Source organism: Podarcis liolepis, assembly GCF_965112155.1.
Source record: "Podarcis liolepis genome assembly, chromosome: 6".
NCBI classification, from domain to species: domain Eukaryota; kingdom Metazoa; phylum Chordata; class Lepidosauria; order Squamata; family Lacertidae; genus Podarcis; species Podarcis liolepis.
The window spans coordinates 95,192,225-95,208,998 of NC_139559.1; the positions used below are offsets into that span (position 1 = coordinate 95,192,225).

A 16,774-nucleotide genomic window follows, 5' to 3' on the forward strand; every position below is an offset into this window, starting at 1 on the left:
ATTGGTGGCGGTGGAAGTAAGTGGCGTTGATGAGCGAAGCAAGCAGGGTACAGCCCCTAATGCACTCATATTTCTGCTGACTTCCTTAAAATGGCATCTCCTGGAAGAGACTTCAAGATCCATTACTTTAAACCAGTGGTAACCAACATGGTGCCGCCTGGATTTTGCTGGACTGCATCTCCCACTCTTCCCGACTCCTGGGGCTCCCATTGGCTGGGGCTGATGGGAGTTAAGAGTCCTAAAGCAAGTGGAAGGCCCATTGGCCAGCCCTGCTCTAGACCCTAGTTCCTGCGAGATCCATTCCTTTACACTACATTCACTGCAAAAATAACTTCTGCCGCAGATAATGGGATGGAAAGTAGCTGGAAAGCTAATTTGACAAGCAGCTTAGGAAACTTAGGAACTGCTTTAATTGGGTTAAACACATAATGCTTGTCAAATATCACCTTCACAATATATAGCAACAGACCTCCAACAGTTCCTTACCAAAACTGACTTACACGTTTTTGCAGCCTGGCTCTAAAGAAGAAGAAGAGGAGTTTGGATTTGATATCCCGCTTTATCACTACCCGAAGGAGTCTCAAAGCGGCTAACATTCTCCTTTCCCTTCCTCCCCCACAACAAACACTCTGAGGTGAGTGAGGCTGAGAGACTTCAAGGAAGTGTGACTAGACCAAGGTCACCCAGCAGCTGCATTTGGAGGAGCGGGGAAGCGAACCTGGTTCACCAGATTATGAGTCCACCGCTCTTAACCACTACACCACACTGGCTCTAAAGAGCAAATTGAATGTGCCTAAGGCTTTGAGCCTGCCCAGTGGGATTTCTGACCTTGAATGTGTCACGTCACAAACTTCTTTGGGAAGTTTCCTCAGATTCAGAAGAGGTTTGTCATGTTGCCTGGCTGGCTGGTGTTCAAGAAACAGAAGCATATGGAAGCAGACATGCAGGGATATGATTGTTTGTTGCATTTTAAAAATAACAATAACTGTTTTTCTTACTTCTGCTTCACTTTGAACCTGCCTTTCCCTTTCCCAAACCACCTTAGTTTCCTACTTGCTACTTGAAATGAACCAAGTCTGACATATCCAACTGTTGAAACTGAAATTGTAGAAAATACTCCCCCCACCCCAATATTAATCTGCAGAGCACCACACTATAGTCAAACACTTATAAGTAATAAGAAGAAACACAACATAGTCCTCACAGTGGACGGTCCACATTTAAAGCGCAATAACTGCTTGTGGATTTGGTTGATTAAAATGTTGGATACGTGAACAGGACAGTTTTTGCTTCTTACGTTCAAAGAATCTCAGGCATGTCACTTGCTTGGCTATAAATGGGAATTGCCTGAACCTCTCCACAGCGTGGTGGACCTCCAGGGCAAAAGGACAGTTCAGCACAGAATAATGAAGCCATAGCCTCTCCAATTTCTAAACCATCCTTTTACTAGATAAACATGCTCCTGTGTCCCTCACAGCCGCAAGGTCAGCCCTTTCAAAATACTTGCCTTTGTTGATATCTTTCTCAAAATCACAATAATTATTACTGTCACAATTGTTCGCTAGCAGCAGTATATAGAGCAGTTTCATGAAAATAAAGCACCATACCTTGATTTATAAGCATCATAGCTTGATTTATAGCACAATGATATGCTTTACAATCTTCCTCTGAAAATACTGCCTTTGTCAGTCTGGACTGGTAGCATTCTGGCAAAGCATAGGAGGAACCAAATCTAGGTCTAGTCTATGGCCCAGAATGAAACTGTATGTGGAATCATCGTTTTAAGGGAGCAGACATGAATGTTTACTCAGAAGCAGGTCCAACTGGTTCAGATACATGCATCCCACCTAAGTATAGGATTTCAGCCATAGTGAGATGAGTTCTGAGCTTGGTTCTTCCCCAGAACATATGAACAAAATAAGCACTTGATTTTTGAATCTGCCAACAATTACCACGCTTACTAATTTCAAGATGGTGATGTTTAATGGGATATAACTGAGCACACAATGGAGTCATTTAATAGAACTTTAATAGGTGCAGGTTTGGTATTCAGGTAAGTTTTACTCAGAGTAGACTCACTGAAATTAATGCACACAACAGCACAAGCCTACCCATGTCTGTTCAGAAGAAAGTCACACTGAGTTCAAGGGGGCTTAGTCTGAGGTTAGCATAGGCCCTGGGTCCTGGGTGCTCCAGCACCCATTAAAGGGCTGGGCACCTACCATTTGTTGTGCAAATTTAATTTGATCCTTTAAAAATTGCAAATTACAACGCTTATATGATCAACTAATCTGTATATTAACAGATGTATGAAGCACAGGTGTTCGAAGCAACAACAAAAGAAGTTTTTTGTTCAAACCAAAAATAAAATATGGAGAGAAAAACACAACCTAACAATTTAAAACAAACGGAGATACTACTCACTAGGGTTATGCTAATCTAGTAAAGTTTAGTACTGTATTCTTTTACATTGAGGTTTATATTGGGTTATAAAGCACCAGATTTGACTGGAAGGGTCCAGTTCCAACTGCTTCCCAGAAACAAAGGAGGAAAAAATGTCAACAGCAACAAAATATAAATAAACCAGAGGCATTTTATATTTCTAATGGGTTGCAACAAACTATGGGTAGTCGAGCCATTCCTGTGTCACTACAGCATAAAGCATTCTATAATAATGGGTTATCTAAAATAATAATTACCACAATTATTAAATACAGAGGTGGAAAACAGGACAGTAAGTCATGATAGCTCTTTATTATCCAACACAACAATTTCAGCCCACAAAGTGAGAGCGGGTATGACAGCAGGCAAAACAACAAGGCTATGGTTATCTTGTTGGAAGACATCACCAATTTGAATAAATGCAGGTTAACGACAACATCCCTATGTGGGGCCACTTCCAGATGAAGTATTTAGTTTCGCAGTGAAATGCTGTGCCTGGTAATTTATAATTAATTCATAATTAACAGGGGCTCCACACAATACAGTCATCATTCTGTGGCACTCCCATGCTTCCCCAGTGTAGCTTTTATCTTTATTCTTAATGCAAACAAAATCCGCAGGTACAGAAAGCAAAGTGTGGAACTGAGGCAAGGGGGGAGGAGGCGAGCCCCAGGGAAGGTGGATGGTGGGCTAGAGCAGGGGTCTGCAACCCGCAGCTCCGGAGCTGCATGTGGCTCTTTTACACCTTTGCCGCGGCTCCGGGGCGGATACTAGCGAGGGGAGGAGGTGCATTGTGCGCCCTGACACTCCCCACTGTGGTGGGCGCTGTACTGGCTGTGACGTCGCATGGGGGCGGTGCGTGCGTTAGTCCCGACGTCACTTTCCCGCCCGCTGTCAGATCGCGGCTCTGGAGATATATTTGCTTTAAATGTTGCAATGGTTTTGCGGCTCCCAGGTTTTTTTTCCTTCGGAAACGGGTCCAAGTGGCTCTTTTTGTCTTAAAGGTTGCAGACCCCTGGGCTAGAGACAGACAGCCTCTCCTTTCCCTGCCTTGCATTTCTGGTTGAAAAGCCATTTCATGTCTTGCAGTGTCTAGTCTTACACAAGTCCTTTCCCTAGGAGAGCATATTTCCAATACCCTCCCTTGCTTGCTTTCATTAGCTGTGAATGGCGAGGGTTCAAAGGTCATGTCACTGGATGCACGCTCAGAAGCACCCTGCCAACGTCATCAGGCTGTGAAAACCGAAACTGATGGCACAACACGGGACTTGATGGAGCATTGGAAACCTTACTTGGGATCGCATTGGTCATGACATCTAGCTCGCTACAGAGATTGTCCTCAAAATGCCTAGCAAGCAACTCACAGAGGGTATTTGAGGTGTCCCGGATATCCAGCAATATAGGCATCAACAGCTTACAAAGCACTCTGAAGATTTATTGAGGACGCAATGGATGCAGGAAAGTAAGCCTTACCTAATGGTAAGTTAGGTGTTTAGTACTTGAACAATGGCAATATTGGCAAGTGATGAGGATGGGGAGAAAAAAAGGGGACTACCCATGCCCCTGTAACTTCACTGGCCACACCCCATGACTGGTAGCCCTGCCAGGTCCACTGGACATCTTCCACCATTGCATGGCAGCCATGGCTGACAAAAGCTGCAGTCTAACATTTGGAGGGCCTCAGTTTCCCCACTGCTGTGTTAGGAAATTACTATGTAATATGAGGCTGATAAAAGCAATTCCCTACTCCTTGAAAAGAGGAGGAAACGCCTTAAGAGGTTGTTCCATGTATATAGTGTGTTGCGGTCATCTAACGCAGATGTTACCAGAGCATAGACAAGAGTAGTTAGGATATCCCTGTCCAGATAGGGGTGTAGCTGGGCCACCAGCTGAAGCTGATGGAAGGAACTCCGAGCCACCGAGGCCACCTGAGCCTCATGTGGCAGCAATGGATCCAGGAGTACCCCCAAGCTATGTACCTGCTCCTTCAGAGGGAGTGTAGCCCCATCAAGAGCAGCCATCTGGTCTGAGGAACTGCCCACTAACTGTGCCTCAGACTTATGTGGACCATGTTTCAGTTTGTTGGCTCTCATCCAGTCCATTACCGAGGCAAGACGCTGGTCCAGCACTTCCACTGCCTCACCTGCAGATGTAAAGGAGAAAGATGTTCCCGGACACGTATCATAATTTAGAGTTTTTAAAACAAATTTGGTTTATCAGCTCCACAATGGCCAACTGTGCTGATTTGGCAAGGCAGGGCAGTTTTCAAATCTAATCTTACATAATTGGTGTCCTGGCAAGGGCCCAGGGCTCAGTGGCAGAAATAAGAGGCTTTTCAAAACTGAGCTCATGCTCTTTTGAGAGCAGCTCAACATTGGCAATGTCCTTCCTTCAACTATTGCCTGCAGCAAGTCCAGGATGTCCCCCTGAAGCCACCTCTAAGCTGTTCCACACAGCTGCTCCTGAGAGAAGCAGCTGACGAAGAAGAGAGCCACTCCAGCTCTAGCTATGTGTGCCAGCCTATCTGCCTGCAAAGCTGCGATAATGTTGTTGTAACACCATGTCAACTTTTCTGGCTGAGTTTAGCTCACCTGTTCAGTATTCCATCTTGTGCTTCAAAGATCAAAATATCAACGTAAAATTTGAGACACACAATGCAGGACACATTCCAAGTTCAAATGCCAGGTCAATTCCCACTTGTTTTCAAAGGAGTAGGGGGAGCAAAATATATTGTAAAGTTATACTTGCCTTGTTGGTTTTGGAATGGAGATTAATATGTGCACATTCAGGACTCCATTCTGAGTTTAAAGTTCAAAGCTTGACCCTTGCTTCCATTGTGAAAGGAGTCAAGGAAGATGTAGAACACACAAAAATGCGCTGTCTCCCTTAAGTATGGTGAGATCACAAATGGAAGGGCATTTGGCAGCCAGTGATATTTAACAGTTGATGTTCAGCATATGTCAACCTATTTAGGTACTGATACTATTCCACCCCTAGCTCCACTATAGGCAAGACAGTCAAACAAACACATACCAGGCTCTAGATCTGGGGTAATAGATTCAGGGTGCCTGGGCACCCATAACTTCTAGAGTTAGTGAATGTTAGAAATTAATAAATGGTGGAATGTAGATAATATGAGGATTACTGAAGTGAAGATGTCAGGCCAGTGAAAAATACAGGCTAAACTTATTTTCCAGACTAGGACCCCACCTGTCATAGAAGTCCTTTTAAGAATTAAAAACAAAAACATAAAGCAAGTAATTAACCCATCAGTGTGACAGTGGTGGGGAGGGCATGATGTCACACAAGAAAAATGTGTCCTTTTGAGCTTTAGAGTTGGGGGATGAAGCGGGAAAACTCCGTGAGCTGCTGTGAAGGCCAGAACCATCTTGGTGAGCTGGCTGAAGGCAGGCTGGGTAAGAGGCACAGAGATTTATCAGAACCCAATCCTGGGCTCCTGTGAAGAAACGAGCTCCTCCTTAATGCTGTGACTCTCTCTCCATTGAAAGCTTCAAGTGTAAATATGTGTAAATAAATCATATTTCAAAGCCACTGCAGACTCCACTGTGTCTCGTTTTCCCTGGTTGAGTGCCAAGACCCCTTGGAATCTTGTGCAATGCTAGGCAGAGATTGGGGTGGCCACTACCAAGACTATATTCTAATGTTGCTTGCAGTGGCGTAGCGTGGGGGGTGCAGGGGGGGCCGGGCGCACCGGGCGCAACATCTGGGAGGGGCGCTCGCACTCGCAGCTCTCTGCCCCTACCTGGCTCACTCACTCTCTCTCACTGCAGTGCTGGCTGTGCGAATCCAATCCGAGCCGCTGGGTCGCCGCCCACTGTGGAGGGGGTGGGTGTCAGGCATGCGGTGCAGAGAGAGAGCGAGGGACTATCTGGGGGAGGGACAGTGCAGCGGCTGCCCAGCGCAGCGCTGAGCGCGGGAGAGAACCACACCAGACCAGACCAGGCAGCAGCAAGAAGAAGCTGGCAGCGGCGGCAGGTTAGGGGTTAGGGGGCGCAAATTACTTGCCTTGCCCCGGGTGCTGGCAACCCACGCTACGCGGCTGGTTGCTTGAAGTCTTAGCTTTCATAGATCGCAGAGGGGGGAAATCAGACAAGGGTTAAAACTACTAACCACATTAAATAAATACCCCTTACCACAGACCCTCCAAGTGTCCCTATTTTCCAGGGACAGTCCTGGAACTGATCCTGCAGTGTCCCGCTTTTCCTTAAGATGTCCCTATTTTCATTTGAGAAATGTTGGAGGGTCTATATTCCATAGTCCAGCCACTGAAGTTCCACCATCTGGGTGGACGGGCTATGGGTGTGATCACAGAAAGGAACTCTGCAAAATTATGAAGTGAGCTAACTGAGACTGCCACATAAGCAAACATTTCCCAGTCCAAAATCCCACTTTTTAGCAAGGTAGAAGACTCCAAGCCAAGATAGGTAAACTGGAGTGCTTGGTCTTATATGATGGCATTGATACAGTGAGCATAATGGAAACTTGATGGAATAAAGAGAAACAGTGGGACACAGTTATCTCTGGTTATAAACTCTATAGGAAGGGCAGGGAAGGATATAACAGAAAGGGTGTTGCTCTGTATGTCAAAGAGGGCACTGATTTCAGCAAGCCAGAAATCCCTAAAGCCACAGTAGAAACAACCCAAATGTCACAAATGCAAGAACAAGCTTTTCCAACACGCTTAAGATGAAGTGTAGGAGGAGTTGTGTATCCTTAATTAGATAACCCTTGGCTTGATGCTAAACAAATTTCAAGTTGCTACTGCGACAAAGGGTCAATAACTAAGCATGTTACTTGCCACAAGAGAGACATTAATTGCACAACTGAAGCTTTGTGTCTGCTTCTGAGGCAATGCAATCTGGACCACTTTGGTTGATTAGTAAAATACAGGTTTGTAAGTAACAATAGGTACAGGACATATAAAAAAGTTTGTTATCCACCCTAAAAAATAAAATGAGCTGTAGATAATTATAGAAGAAACCCCTCAGGTATTCCATTTTTGTCCTTGCTGAACCCTGAACATGTATCAGCTGAAAGAGACTGCTGAGTTTTTGGCACTTAGTTAAAACCATGTTTTTTCAGGTCTTTGCTTTATTAATGTTTCTCCGTTTTAAATTCTCTCGAGGGTATTGTGTAATTTATTTAATTTTAAATTTCTGAGGTTCTAAATTTTTGAGATTGATGTTTTAAATCAAAACTTTTTAATAATTGCAATCTGCTTCAAGACCCAGGTAGTGAAAAGCACTGTGCTCCCTTAAGTGCTTTCTAAAAAACGTTCTTGTATAGGCAAGTCTATCCAGATGCTTAGAAATCTGAGGTAATTATAATCTGTTTTGGTTTTGCTATGAGTTTGGGGTGCGGGAGTTGAGACTCCTCTAATCCCTGGACCCCAGCAAGTCTTAAAATATATGCTTCCCGCGTTGATCCCCTGGGTGCTGGGCTATGAAGAGAACAAAGGAATGGAGGCTCTGTGCGAGATGACAAACGGGTGTGCCCCTCCCTCAGTTTAAGAAATCCTAGAAGGACACAGCTAGTGGGTGAAGCAGAGTTGAGGGGCTGTGATGTGAACTAGAGGAAAAGCAGCAAGCCAGAGAGAGTGTTCGAGCACGATGCTTGATTTCCGTCCAAATCGAAGGCTGGGGGAAAAAGAAGAGCTTTTTGGGGGTGCTGATGCCGTGAGCCCCTCCATGGCTGGCTAAGATTTTATAGATGCGCAAATCAAGCACATTCTTCTTCTTCTTTGGTGATCACTCATAGCCGCGTAAGATTGTCTTCCATAAGCACGGTTTTAACAGTGATTCCATAAGGGACTGTGGAGGCCAATTCTGGATCCACACGTCCTTCCACAGTGGGGACATAGGTTTCCAGGCGGGAGTTGATCATGATGAGGGTTTGCCAAGCGTGCCTTCCTCTCAGCATGTTTCTCCCTTGCGTCCTGAGTTCGAGTGTCTTCAAAGTCCATGACACCTTTGGTAAAGGCTGTTCTCCAATTGGGGCACTCGCAGGCCAGTGTTTCCCAATTGTCAGTGTTTATACTACATTTTTTTAGATTTGCCTTGAGAGAGTCTTTAAACCTCTTTTGTTGACCACCGGCATTACGCTTTCCATTTTTAAGTTCGGAATAGAGTACAGTGGTACCTCAGGTTAAGGACTTAATTCGTTCTGGAGGTCCGTTCTTAACCTGAAACTGTTCTTAACCTGAAGGACCACTTTAGCTAATGGGGCCTCCTGCTGCTGCCGCGTCGCTGGAGCACAATTTCTGTTCTCATTCTGAAGCAAAGTTCTTAAACCGAGGTACTATTTCTGGGTTAGCGGAGTCTGTAACCTGCAGCATATGTAACCCGAGGTACCACTGTAGTGGCTTTGGGAGACGATCATTAGGCACCCGCACAACATGACCAGTCCAGCGAAGTTGATGTTAAATAATCATCGCTTCAACACTGGTGATCTTTGCTTCTTGACAAAGACACCCGCCTCCTCTGCGCCTCGTCTCTGAAAGGAAACGCAGAGAAGCGTTGCCTGCTGGATCTCCCTGATAGATAGTTAGATAGTTTATTACGGCCATAGGCCCATATTCAATACATCATACAGCAACACAGGTATAACAAGATAAAATTAATAAATTAAATTATGTTTAAATCAAGTACATCTCAGACCGTAAGTTTCTAAATTCCATTAAAATAAGAACAATATAGCGCTTAAAATATCAAATTATCAGTATAAATCAATATTATTTAGGCAAAATCAATAATCATAGAGTAATCCATTTTTCCTTTTATAGGCTAATACTGTTATCAGAAAGGGACCTACTCGGATCAGAATCTTGCAATAAATGAATTAGCTGTGTTTCCAAGGAGTCACCTGAGATTCCCAATAATAAAGGGGACAAAAATCTGATCCGAGATGGATCTCCCTGCAATCTCGCGCAGCAGCATTTGAACACGTGTGTATGTTTTAAAGGAGGGCTGTTAAGTTTCCTCTGCTTTTACTGCCTCGTCTTTTTGTAAACCGTCCTTCTTACAACCAAGCGGCGTATAAATAAATAAATAAATAAATATCCCAGCTAAGCAACAGCAGCAGCCGCCACCGCCAACTGCGGCGAACCAACTACGAGTCCCCGGGCGCCCTCCCTCATTTGCATACAGCCAATCCACCCCCTCGGGGGCGCCCCCCTTCATTTGCATACAACCAATCAGCAGCCTCTATCGGGAGAAGGCTGGGGGGGGGAGAGGGAGGGAGGGCGCGTCCGAGCCTGTAGGTGCGCGTCGATGGGCGATTGAGTGCGCCTGGCCGAGCCCCCCCCCCCGCCCGTCCTCTGCCTGCCCACGCCGTTGCCTCAGGCTGGAGAGCCCGGCCGGCTGGCTCGGCGATCCATTGCTCGCGCCTCCCTCCCTGGGAATGCCGCCCGCCGATGCCGCCGGGTCTGAGGGAGAAGCGGCGGCGGCGGAGCCCGGGCTGCGGGAGCGGGGAGGCGGCGGCGGCGCCGGGCGCGGGATGGAGCCGGCGCGGGGCGGCGGCGTGCAGTGACCGAGGAGCCGGGCGTCCGGCGGCGGCGGCGGCGGCAGGATGGAGCCCGGCGCGCCCTCGGCGGAAGCGGCGGAGGGCTGCCTGGAGCGCCTCAGGAATTCCCTGCCGGGGCCCGCCGACCTGGCCGGGGCGGCCAGCACGCTGGAGAGGATCCTGAGGGAGTCGGTGTGCCAGCTGCAGGGCTGGCTCCGCGTCTACGGTAAGGAGCGCCCCACCGAACCCCTCACACGCCCCCTTCGGCTCCCCCTGGACGCGGTTTCCCCCCCTCTCCACCGCCCCCCCAAATACCTCCCTCAGCAACATCACCTCCTCCCGGTTCTCCCGCCTAAAAGGTGGGTTTTCCCCTTGCTCTCCTCCTGGATGCGACCTCTCCCCCTCCCCCCTCTCTGCCACCCCCCCCCCGACTCACGGATCTGGATCCGGGGAGGAGGTGGGATAGACTATATTTTCTCTCTCCACCACACCCCCCCCCCGGCTATCCACATCTCGCACCCCATTCATATTGGGGAGCGCCGTCAGGTAAGTATACAGCCGCCGCCCCCTGCTTCGTTTCAAAGATGGAAGAGTTGGCACTCCAGCGCCGATCTACCTGGAGACGCACCCGCCCCCCCCCCCGTCTGATATCTCAGGTGTATTTCAAGATGTGACTCCTGGGTGCTGCTAACCAAACCCCTCACACGCCCTGGACCTTTTTTTTTTTTTGCATTGATACCCCCGCCTCAGTCGTATTTTCTCCCTCTCATATGCACAAAACAGCTGTTGTGCGTTCACCTTCAGCAGCGTGGGATGCCTTTAAACCTTTTATTAAGATGATGTGCCTTTGCTTTAGGGCCATATGTGAGTCTTCTTCCTGGACCTTTCTTAACGCCATGGAGGGCAACGCTGATCCTGATATTGGCAACTTAACCGTCAGGTTTCAACCCACTGATTTGGAAACACTTGCCTCATGGTCTTTCCCAGCACAGTCTTTCTAATGCTTTTCTTTTCCATTTTCAGACAGCTCCTTTTTGTATCTGCCCCAAGGTTGCCCCAAGGCTGCTTAAGACAAATGTTGACTGGCTAATAATAGTGATGCTTATTTTATTTTGTATCATACCTCTGACCTTCATATGAAGTCTCTTCCCATGGCTGCTTATGGCAAAATTTTGTTTGGAACTTGTGTACTGCTAACCCTGTTGTATGAAGCCTGCTTCTCTACCTTCCTTGTGACAATATCCAATAATGTCTTTGATAAGCATTTTGATTATTACGGATGTGCTCATTTCTTTGTGTCCATGAAAATTTCCCTCTGGGCAGGTACTGCCTTGGCTGCATATTACTGCCTCAGAACATGGACTGATCACCAACCAAAGGGTTAAGAGAATTCCTTAGTGGAAGCTGCTTTTTATGGAACTAAAAAGATAAATAAAACAAAGTAACTTCTTAGGAGTGTGTGTGAGAGAGATACCCACCTCCTGGCACTGCTTCTTCCTAGCTTCCTCCCCACCCTTTTAGAAAGAGCCGACCCGTTAATTTCAGAAATCATGCTTGCAGAAGAACAGATTAGGTTGCAGAATGTGCTGTTGCATACAGTCCCATTGTCTGATCTCTGGGTATTTATTCCAACCCAGCAGCAAGTTGAAATACTGATAAATGAGCAAAAATATCACATGTTCATGTCACTCTGAACTTGGGGAAATTGCAACCACAATTGAATTGTTTATGGTTGAACACATGACTAATATCAGTTTTAAAGTTGGATATCTACTCGGAAATAAGCTCATTAAGTTCAGTTGTGTTTACTTCTGGGTAAGTGTGCATACTCCACGACTGCAGCCTAAATAGTGGCTTATTTGTTTTTAAATTCATAGGCTTTAAACAACCAAGCCTGTAACTTGGACACATGTGCAGACAGACCTTGGGCAAAACATTTCTGCATTGCAGGGGGTTGGACTAGATGGCTCTCAGGATCCCTTCCAACTCAACAATTCTGTGATTATATGACAGGAAACACTCCTCTGTAATTATTCAATGTATTCTAAAATGTTAAGAAGCTGATAATTATTAGCAAACTGCCCTTTGTACTAGTTTTGAATAAGTCAAGTACAGGATGCTCAGTTGAAAGCACCCCAGGATCTAGATGGGGAATGCTATCATTTTGTAATCGGTATTTAAGTCCTTTGTGCTTGCAAGATGTCAAGAAGAGAAGCAGTGTGAGTAAAGCCTCATTTTCTTCCCTTTCCAGCTGGATTTTGGATGACTATTAATGAGTTGCTAGAAGATACTGACATTGTTCATCTTGTGGTTTTGTACTTACTGACTTGCATTCAGCTGGCATCCTTATTTATAGAAAAGGTTGATGAGAGCCTGGAAAAAGGATGTTAAATTCTTTAGTGATCTGGCTGATGTACAAGACACAGTGTTATTTCCTATTTCTTTTTCAAATCCTCCTTGGTATGTAACCTCCCAAAATAAATCTGTATCAGTACGCCTTGCCTATTCCCAGACTCAGCTTTTTTTAGCCATACTGTGTGCTCTATTATAGAAATATATTGTGACTCAGTTTTAAAACAAGACAGCAATCAGGGGTTGGGGTGGTTTTTTTTGTTATTCTGTACCTTCATACTTTGTTCTAAAGTATTAATTTACTGGGTAGTATTTTGCTTCTCAGTGAGCTATTGATTTCCTTGTCAATTAAGTAGTTTGCTAATAAAGATCTTTTGCTGAGCGCTTAAGTGTTGCTGGGCTTCTAGGCAAATTTTAAAGTTAAGTGTGGACAGTTGTTGCCAAGTTGGCAGTAGACAATGAGGAAGATGAAATGGGTAAGCTGATAATTTTTATTGGACTGGCTTCTGTTACTATGAGAGACTGTGTGCTAATATGATAAATGTTGCTAGACAGTGTGCTTGAATGATATAGGCTGCTAGACAAACTGCCTCCTAATAAATCTGTAAAATGCCCATCACTATAGCAGACAAAGTTTACTTTATTACATAAAACTGAGTGGCCATTGTTGACTTCTGTAGAGGAAAGTTAAGGCGCTGCAGTAAGTGATTGGCATTAAGTTAGGGGAAGACCTGATGTTGAGGTTACTTGTGTCAGGGTTGAGGTTTCAGCTTCACAGTGTTGGACATCATAGCACCTTCCTCTTTTTAAAAAAATTGGCTCCCATTTACATATGTGGAGAAAAGTAGAGATGTTGTTTAGTCATGTCCGACTCTTCATGATCCCATGGACCCCATCGACCAGAGCACGCCAGGCACTCCTGTCTTCCACTGCCTCCTGCAGTTTGGTCAAACTCATGTTAGTAGCAAAGTAGAGGTATAAAGGTAAAGGGCCGCTGACAGTTAAGTCCAGTCACGAACAACTCTGGGGTTGCGGTGCTCATCTTGCTTTACAGGCCAAGGGAGCCGACGTTTGTCCGCAGACAGTTTTTTCTGGATCATGTGGCCAGCATGACTAAGCCACTTCTGGAAAAACCAGAGCAGCGCACGGAAACGCCGTTTACCTTCCCGCTGAAGCGATACCTATTTATCTACTTGCACTTTGATGTGCTTTCGAACTGCTAGGTTGGCAGGAGCTGGGACCGAGCAACGGGAGCTCACCCTGTCGTGGGGATTCAAACCGCTGACTGTAGACCCAGTGATTTAGTGGCCGTAGACTCAGTGGTTTAGACCACAGCGCCACCCACATCCCCTACAAAGTAGGGGCACTGTTATTAAAAGTGCAGAGTATGTGGGACAAAAGCTGTCTTCTACTCAAGACATGCAATTACTACCTTTGCCTTCATTGTCTTACAACAGGTTGGTTGGTGCCACTGACTACTTCTCTGAAAGAAGAATATGGAGATGAGCCCTGAGGGGTCCATGCACCAGCAGGGTGTTTACTTGCCTAGAAGTTCATTGTCTCCGTTTCTGGTTCATTGTTATGTTTGGTGTTTCCTCTAGTGATGTGTGTATCACTTGAAGAGAGCCTCCTACACCAAAAGTCCAGCGCAGTTCCTATGGGAGCATAAGAAGAAACAGCCTGGAGCTTCTCTTGTGTAGAACAAATGTTCTCAAGTGAAACCCTTCACACTAAGGTTTGCATATTTCCCAGAGAGGGCACAAGTTCTTCCTTATTATTTTTTCTATCACCGTGTGGGTCTGAACGCAGAATGTATCTTCTCCTCATACCTCCTCACCAGTGCTCAGAATACAGTCATACTTTGGGTTACAGACACTTCAGGTTGCATTTTTTCGGGTTGTGGACCGCCGAAACCTGGAAGTACTGGAACAGGTTACCAGTGTGGTGTAGTGGTTAAGAGCGATAGACTCGTAATCTGGGGAACTGGGTTCACGTCGCCGCTCCTCCACATGCAGCTGCTGGGTGACCTTGGGCTAGTCACACTTCTCTGAAGTCTCTCAGCCCCACTCACCTCACAGAGTGTTTGTGGTGGGGGAGGAAGGGAAAGGAGAATGTTAGCTGCTTTGAGACTCCTTCGGGTAGTGATAAAGCGGGGTATCAAATCCAAACTCTTCTTCTTCTTCTTCTTCAGCAGATGTGCATGTGCAGAAGCGCTAAATCGCGCTTTACGCATGCGCAGATGCGCCGAATTGCAACCTGTGCATGCGCAGATTCACTGCTGAGCGTTGCGGACGCTGCAGGTTGCGAACGTGCATCCCGCATGGATCACGTTCGCAACCCGAGCGTACAGTGTACAGAGTTTCCTGTTCCTTCTGTTAATTATCACTGGGATTCGCTCTCCCTAGGGCCTTAGTAGCATGCTGTAGGTTTACATAGGCTCAGTTTCCTCTATTTTACTTTATGCTTTGGCTATATGTTCCTTTGTTATGAGCAAGAATGTGGGTTGTCAGGCAATGTCCTAGTTTTTTTTGAGGAAGCTTTAATTGTTGTTTCTTTGCCTTTGGGGGGGCTTACTGTAAAGTCTGAGTCCTTCCTGCTTCCTAATATAGTATGTTAAACAGAAATGAGAATCTGTTTGTTTGATGAGTTTGTATGTGCACACACGCCTAGGCTAGTAAATAAAATACAGTAAATAAATACAGTAAATAAAATGGAGGCATTTACAAATATGTCTGTTTTAAGGTGCAACACTGAGAATCCACATAGGGAGTGATGAATACTCCAGTTAGCTACATGTAAAATGTTGATGAAGTCATAGGTTTTTTGTTCAGCGATGGACCACAATTAGCTAACCAAAAGATAAAGGTTGCTGATGTAAGCTGCACAGATACAAAAAACATTTCAACTTTAAAAACTATGAAAAAATACAAGCATGATTGGGCTAAGAAATGATTCTGTAACCCAAAGGCAACAAGTAATTCTTTCTGGTTAATATCAAAATGAACTACAGAAATGGCAAGTGCAGTTGTTTAGGGGGAAATAAAGTATATGCTTCCTTTCCTTTCCACGGTATCTTGTTTTACTTAAATTAGGTTGAAGTATATATATATTTTCAGATCATTTTAATCCTGTTCTTGCCTTGCATAGAGTGACCTGGATATGTTTCTGTGCATTAGTAATCAAATCAAAACAATTCCATGCTGGTGTACAACTAAATGTAGTTTTTAGTATGTAGATATTTATAGAACTGTGGAGCTTTTTGTAGTTAGTGAGTAAGTATGGCCACTGAGCAAAGGGAAATGGGCTCTAAGTCTGACCTTTGCGATCTGTATTTCCCAGTAAATATTGGGAATGGCTAACACCACTCTGTGCCATGAATGACTCTAGAGGGGAAGCCTGTCTTGTGTAAGAAATGCTAAGCATCACTCTTCTAACATTGCAGTCAGGGGAGCTATTAATATAATAGCCACCCATGGTTCAGTTTTCCCCATGTGTCCTTACAGATACAGTGAGTGGATTTTCCAATTGTTGCAATTGAAAGGTACTTTGCTCAAAAATAGCTTGGTTAGAAGAAGCAGTTACTTAATTTGAAATGAAATTGTTGGCCACTTCTCAGAGCTGATTAATCTTGTATATGTGCTAGGTACTGTGTGCTTTTCAGCTTGCCTCTGTCCAGGGAGCTCATTCAGGGACTCCTCCAGTTATAGAGGCTATACAGCTTGTATTTGTAAGCACTGGGAAACGGATTTGCAAATAATGCATCATAATAACCAGCTGCAGTGATAGGCTGGCCGTGTGACCGTGGTGTGTGTGTGTGCAAAGGAAGGGCTTCACTATGGGATGTGCTTTCAATGTGACTCCAAGGACTTTGCCTGCTTTCTCTTCAGTAGGAGCCCTAAATCAACTAAACATGTTTTCCCATTTCACCAGTATCTCTTTTATTTTTTCTGAACTTTGCATGATTGCTGCCAGTGATTGAATACACAAATGACTGGCTGATGAGTATGATTGTGAATACTTAAAAATCTACTGCTTTTTTCCAGGGTTTGGAAAAATCTGTTTAGATGTCACAGGAAAGATAATTGTTTGAAAAAAACACAGAATAAAATTTGCCAGAATATCTTCACAAGCTTCACATCAATTGAATGGATGTATTTCTGGTCTGCAACTAGATGCTTAATGCTAAAAGAGATAACTATCACTATCTAATAGAAATTACATTTTCACACAAATTCTATATCTACAAACTAAGCACAGAAAGGATTTACAAAAAAGTTTATTTTTGTGATCGTTAAGAAGCAGCTCCTGGATTTTCCACACAACCCAAGTCTCTTTCAGAAGCATTCGTGCATATAAGACTTATCCAGATTGCAACAATGCAAGGAGAATACCCATAACAGGGAAGTAATTCCTGAACCCTACTCTCCAACATGTTTGAATCACACACAAACCTGAAAAG

General features: G+C 45.0%; 1 protein-coding gene across 4 annotated transcripts in view; it reads left to right on the plus strand.

The window, feature by feature from the left end:
• Positions 1-10,007: 10,007 nt before the first annotated feature.
• The window catches only part of RASAL2 (RAS protein activator like 2), a 241,905-nt gene continuing 235,138 nt past the window's right edge, over positions 10,008-16,774 (plus strand). For 2 of the 4 annotated variants that reach the window (XM_083507028.1, XM_083507030.1), the window contains exon 1: positions 10,008-10,189. In XM_083507028.1, the coding sequence (XP_083363154.1) occupies positions 10,030-10,189 (160 nt within the window). In that variant the 5' untranslated portion in view covers positions 10,008-10,029. The remainder of the gene's footprint in view (positions 10,190-16,774) is intronic. The other 2 variants (XM_083507029.1, XM_083507031.1) reach the window with 2 other exon arrangements.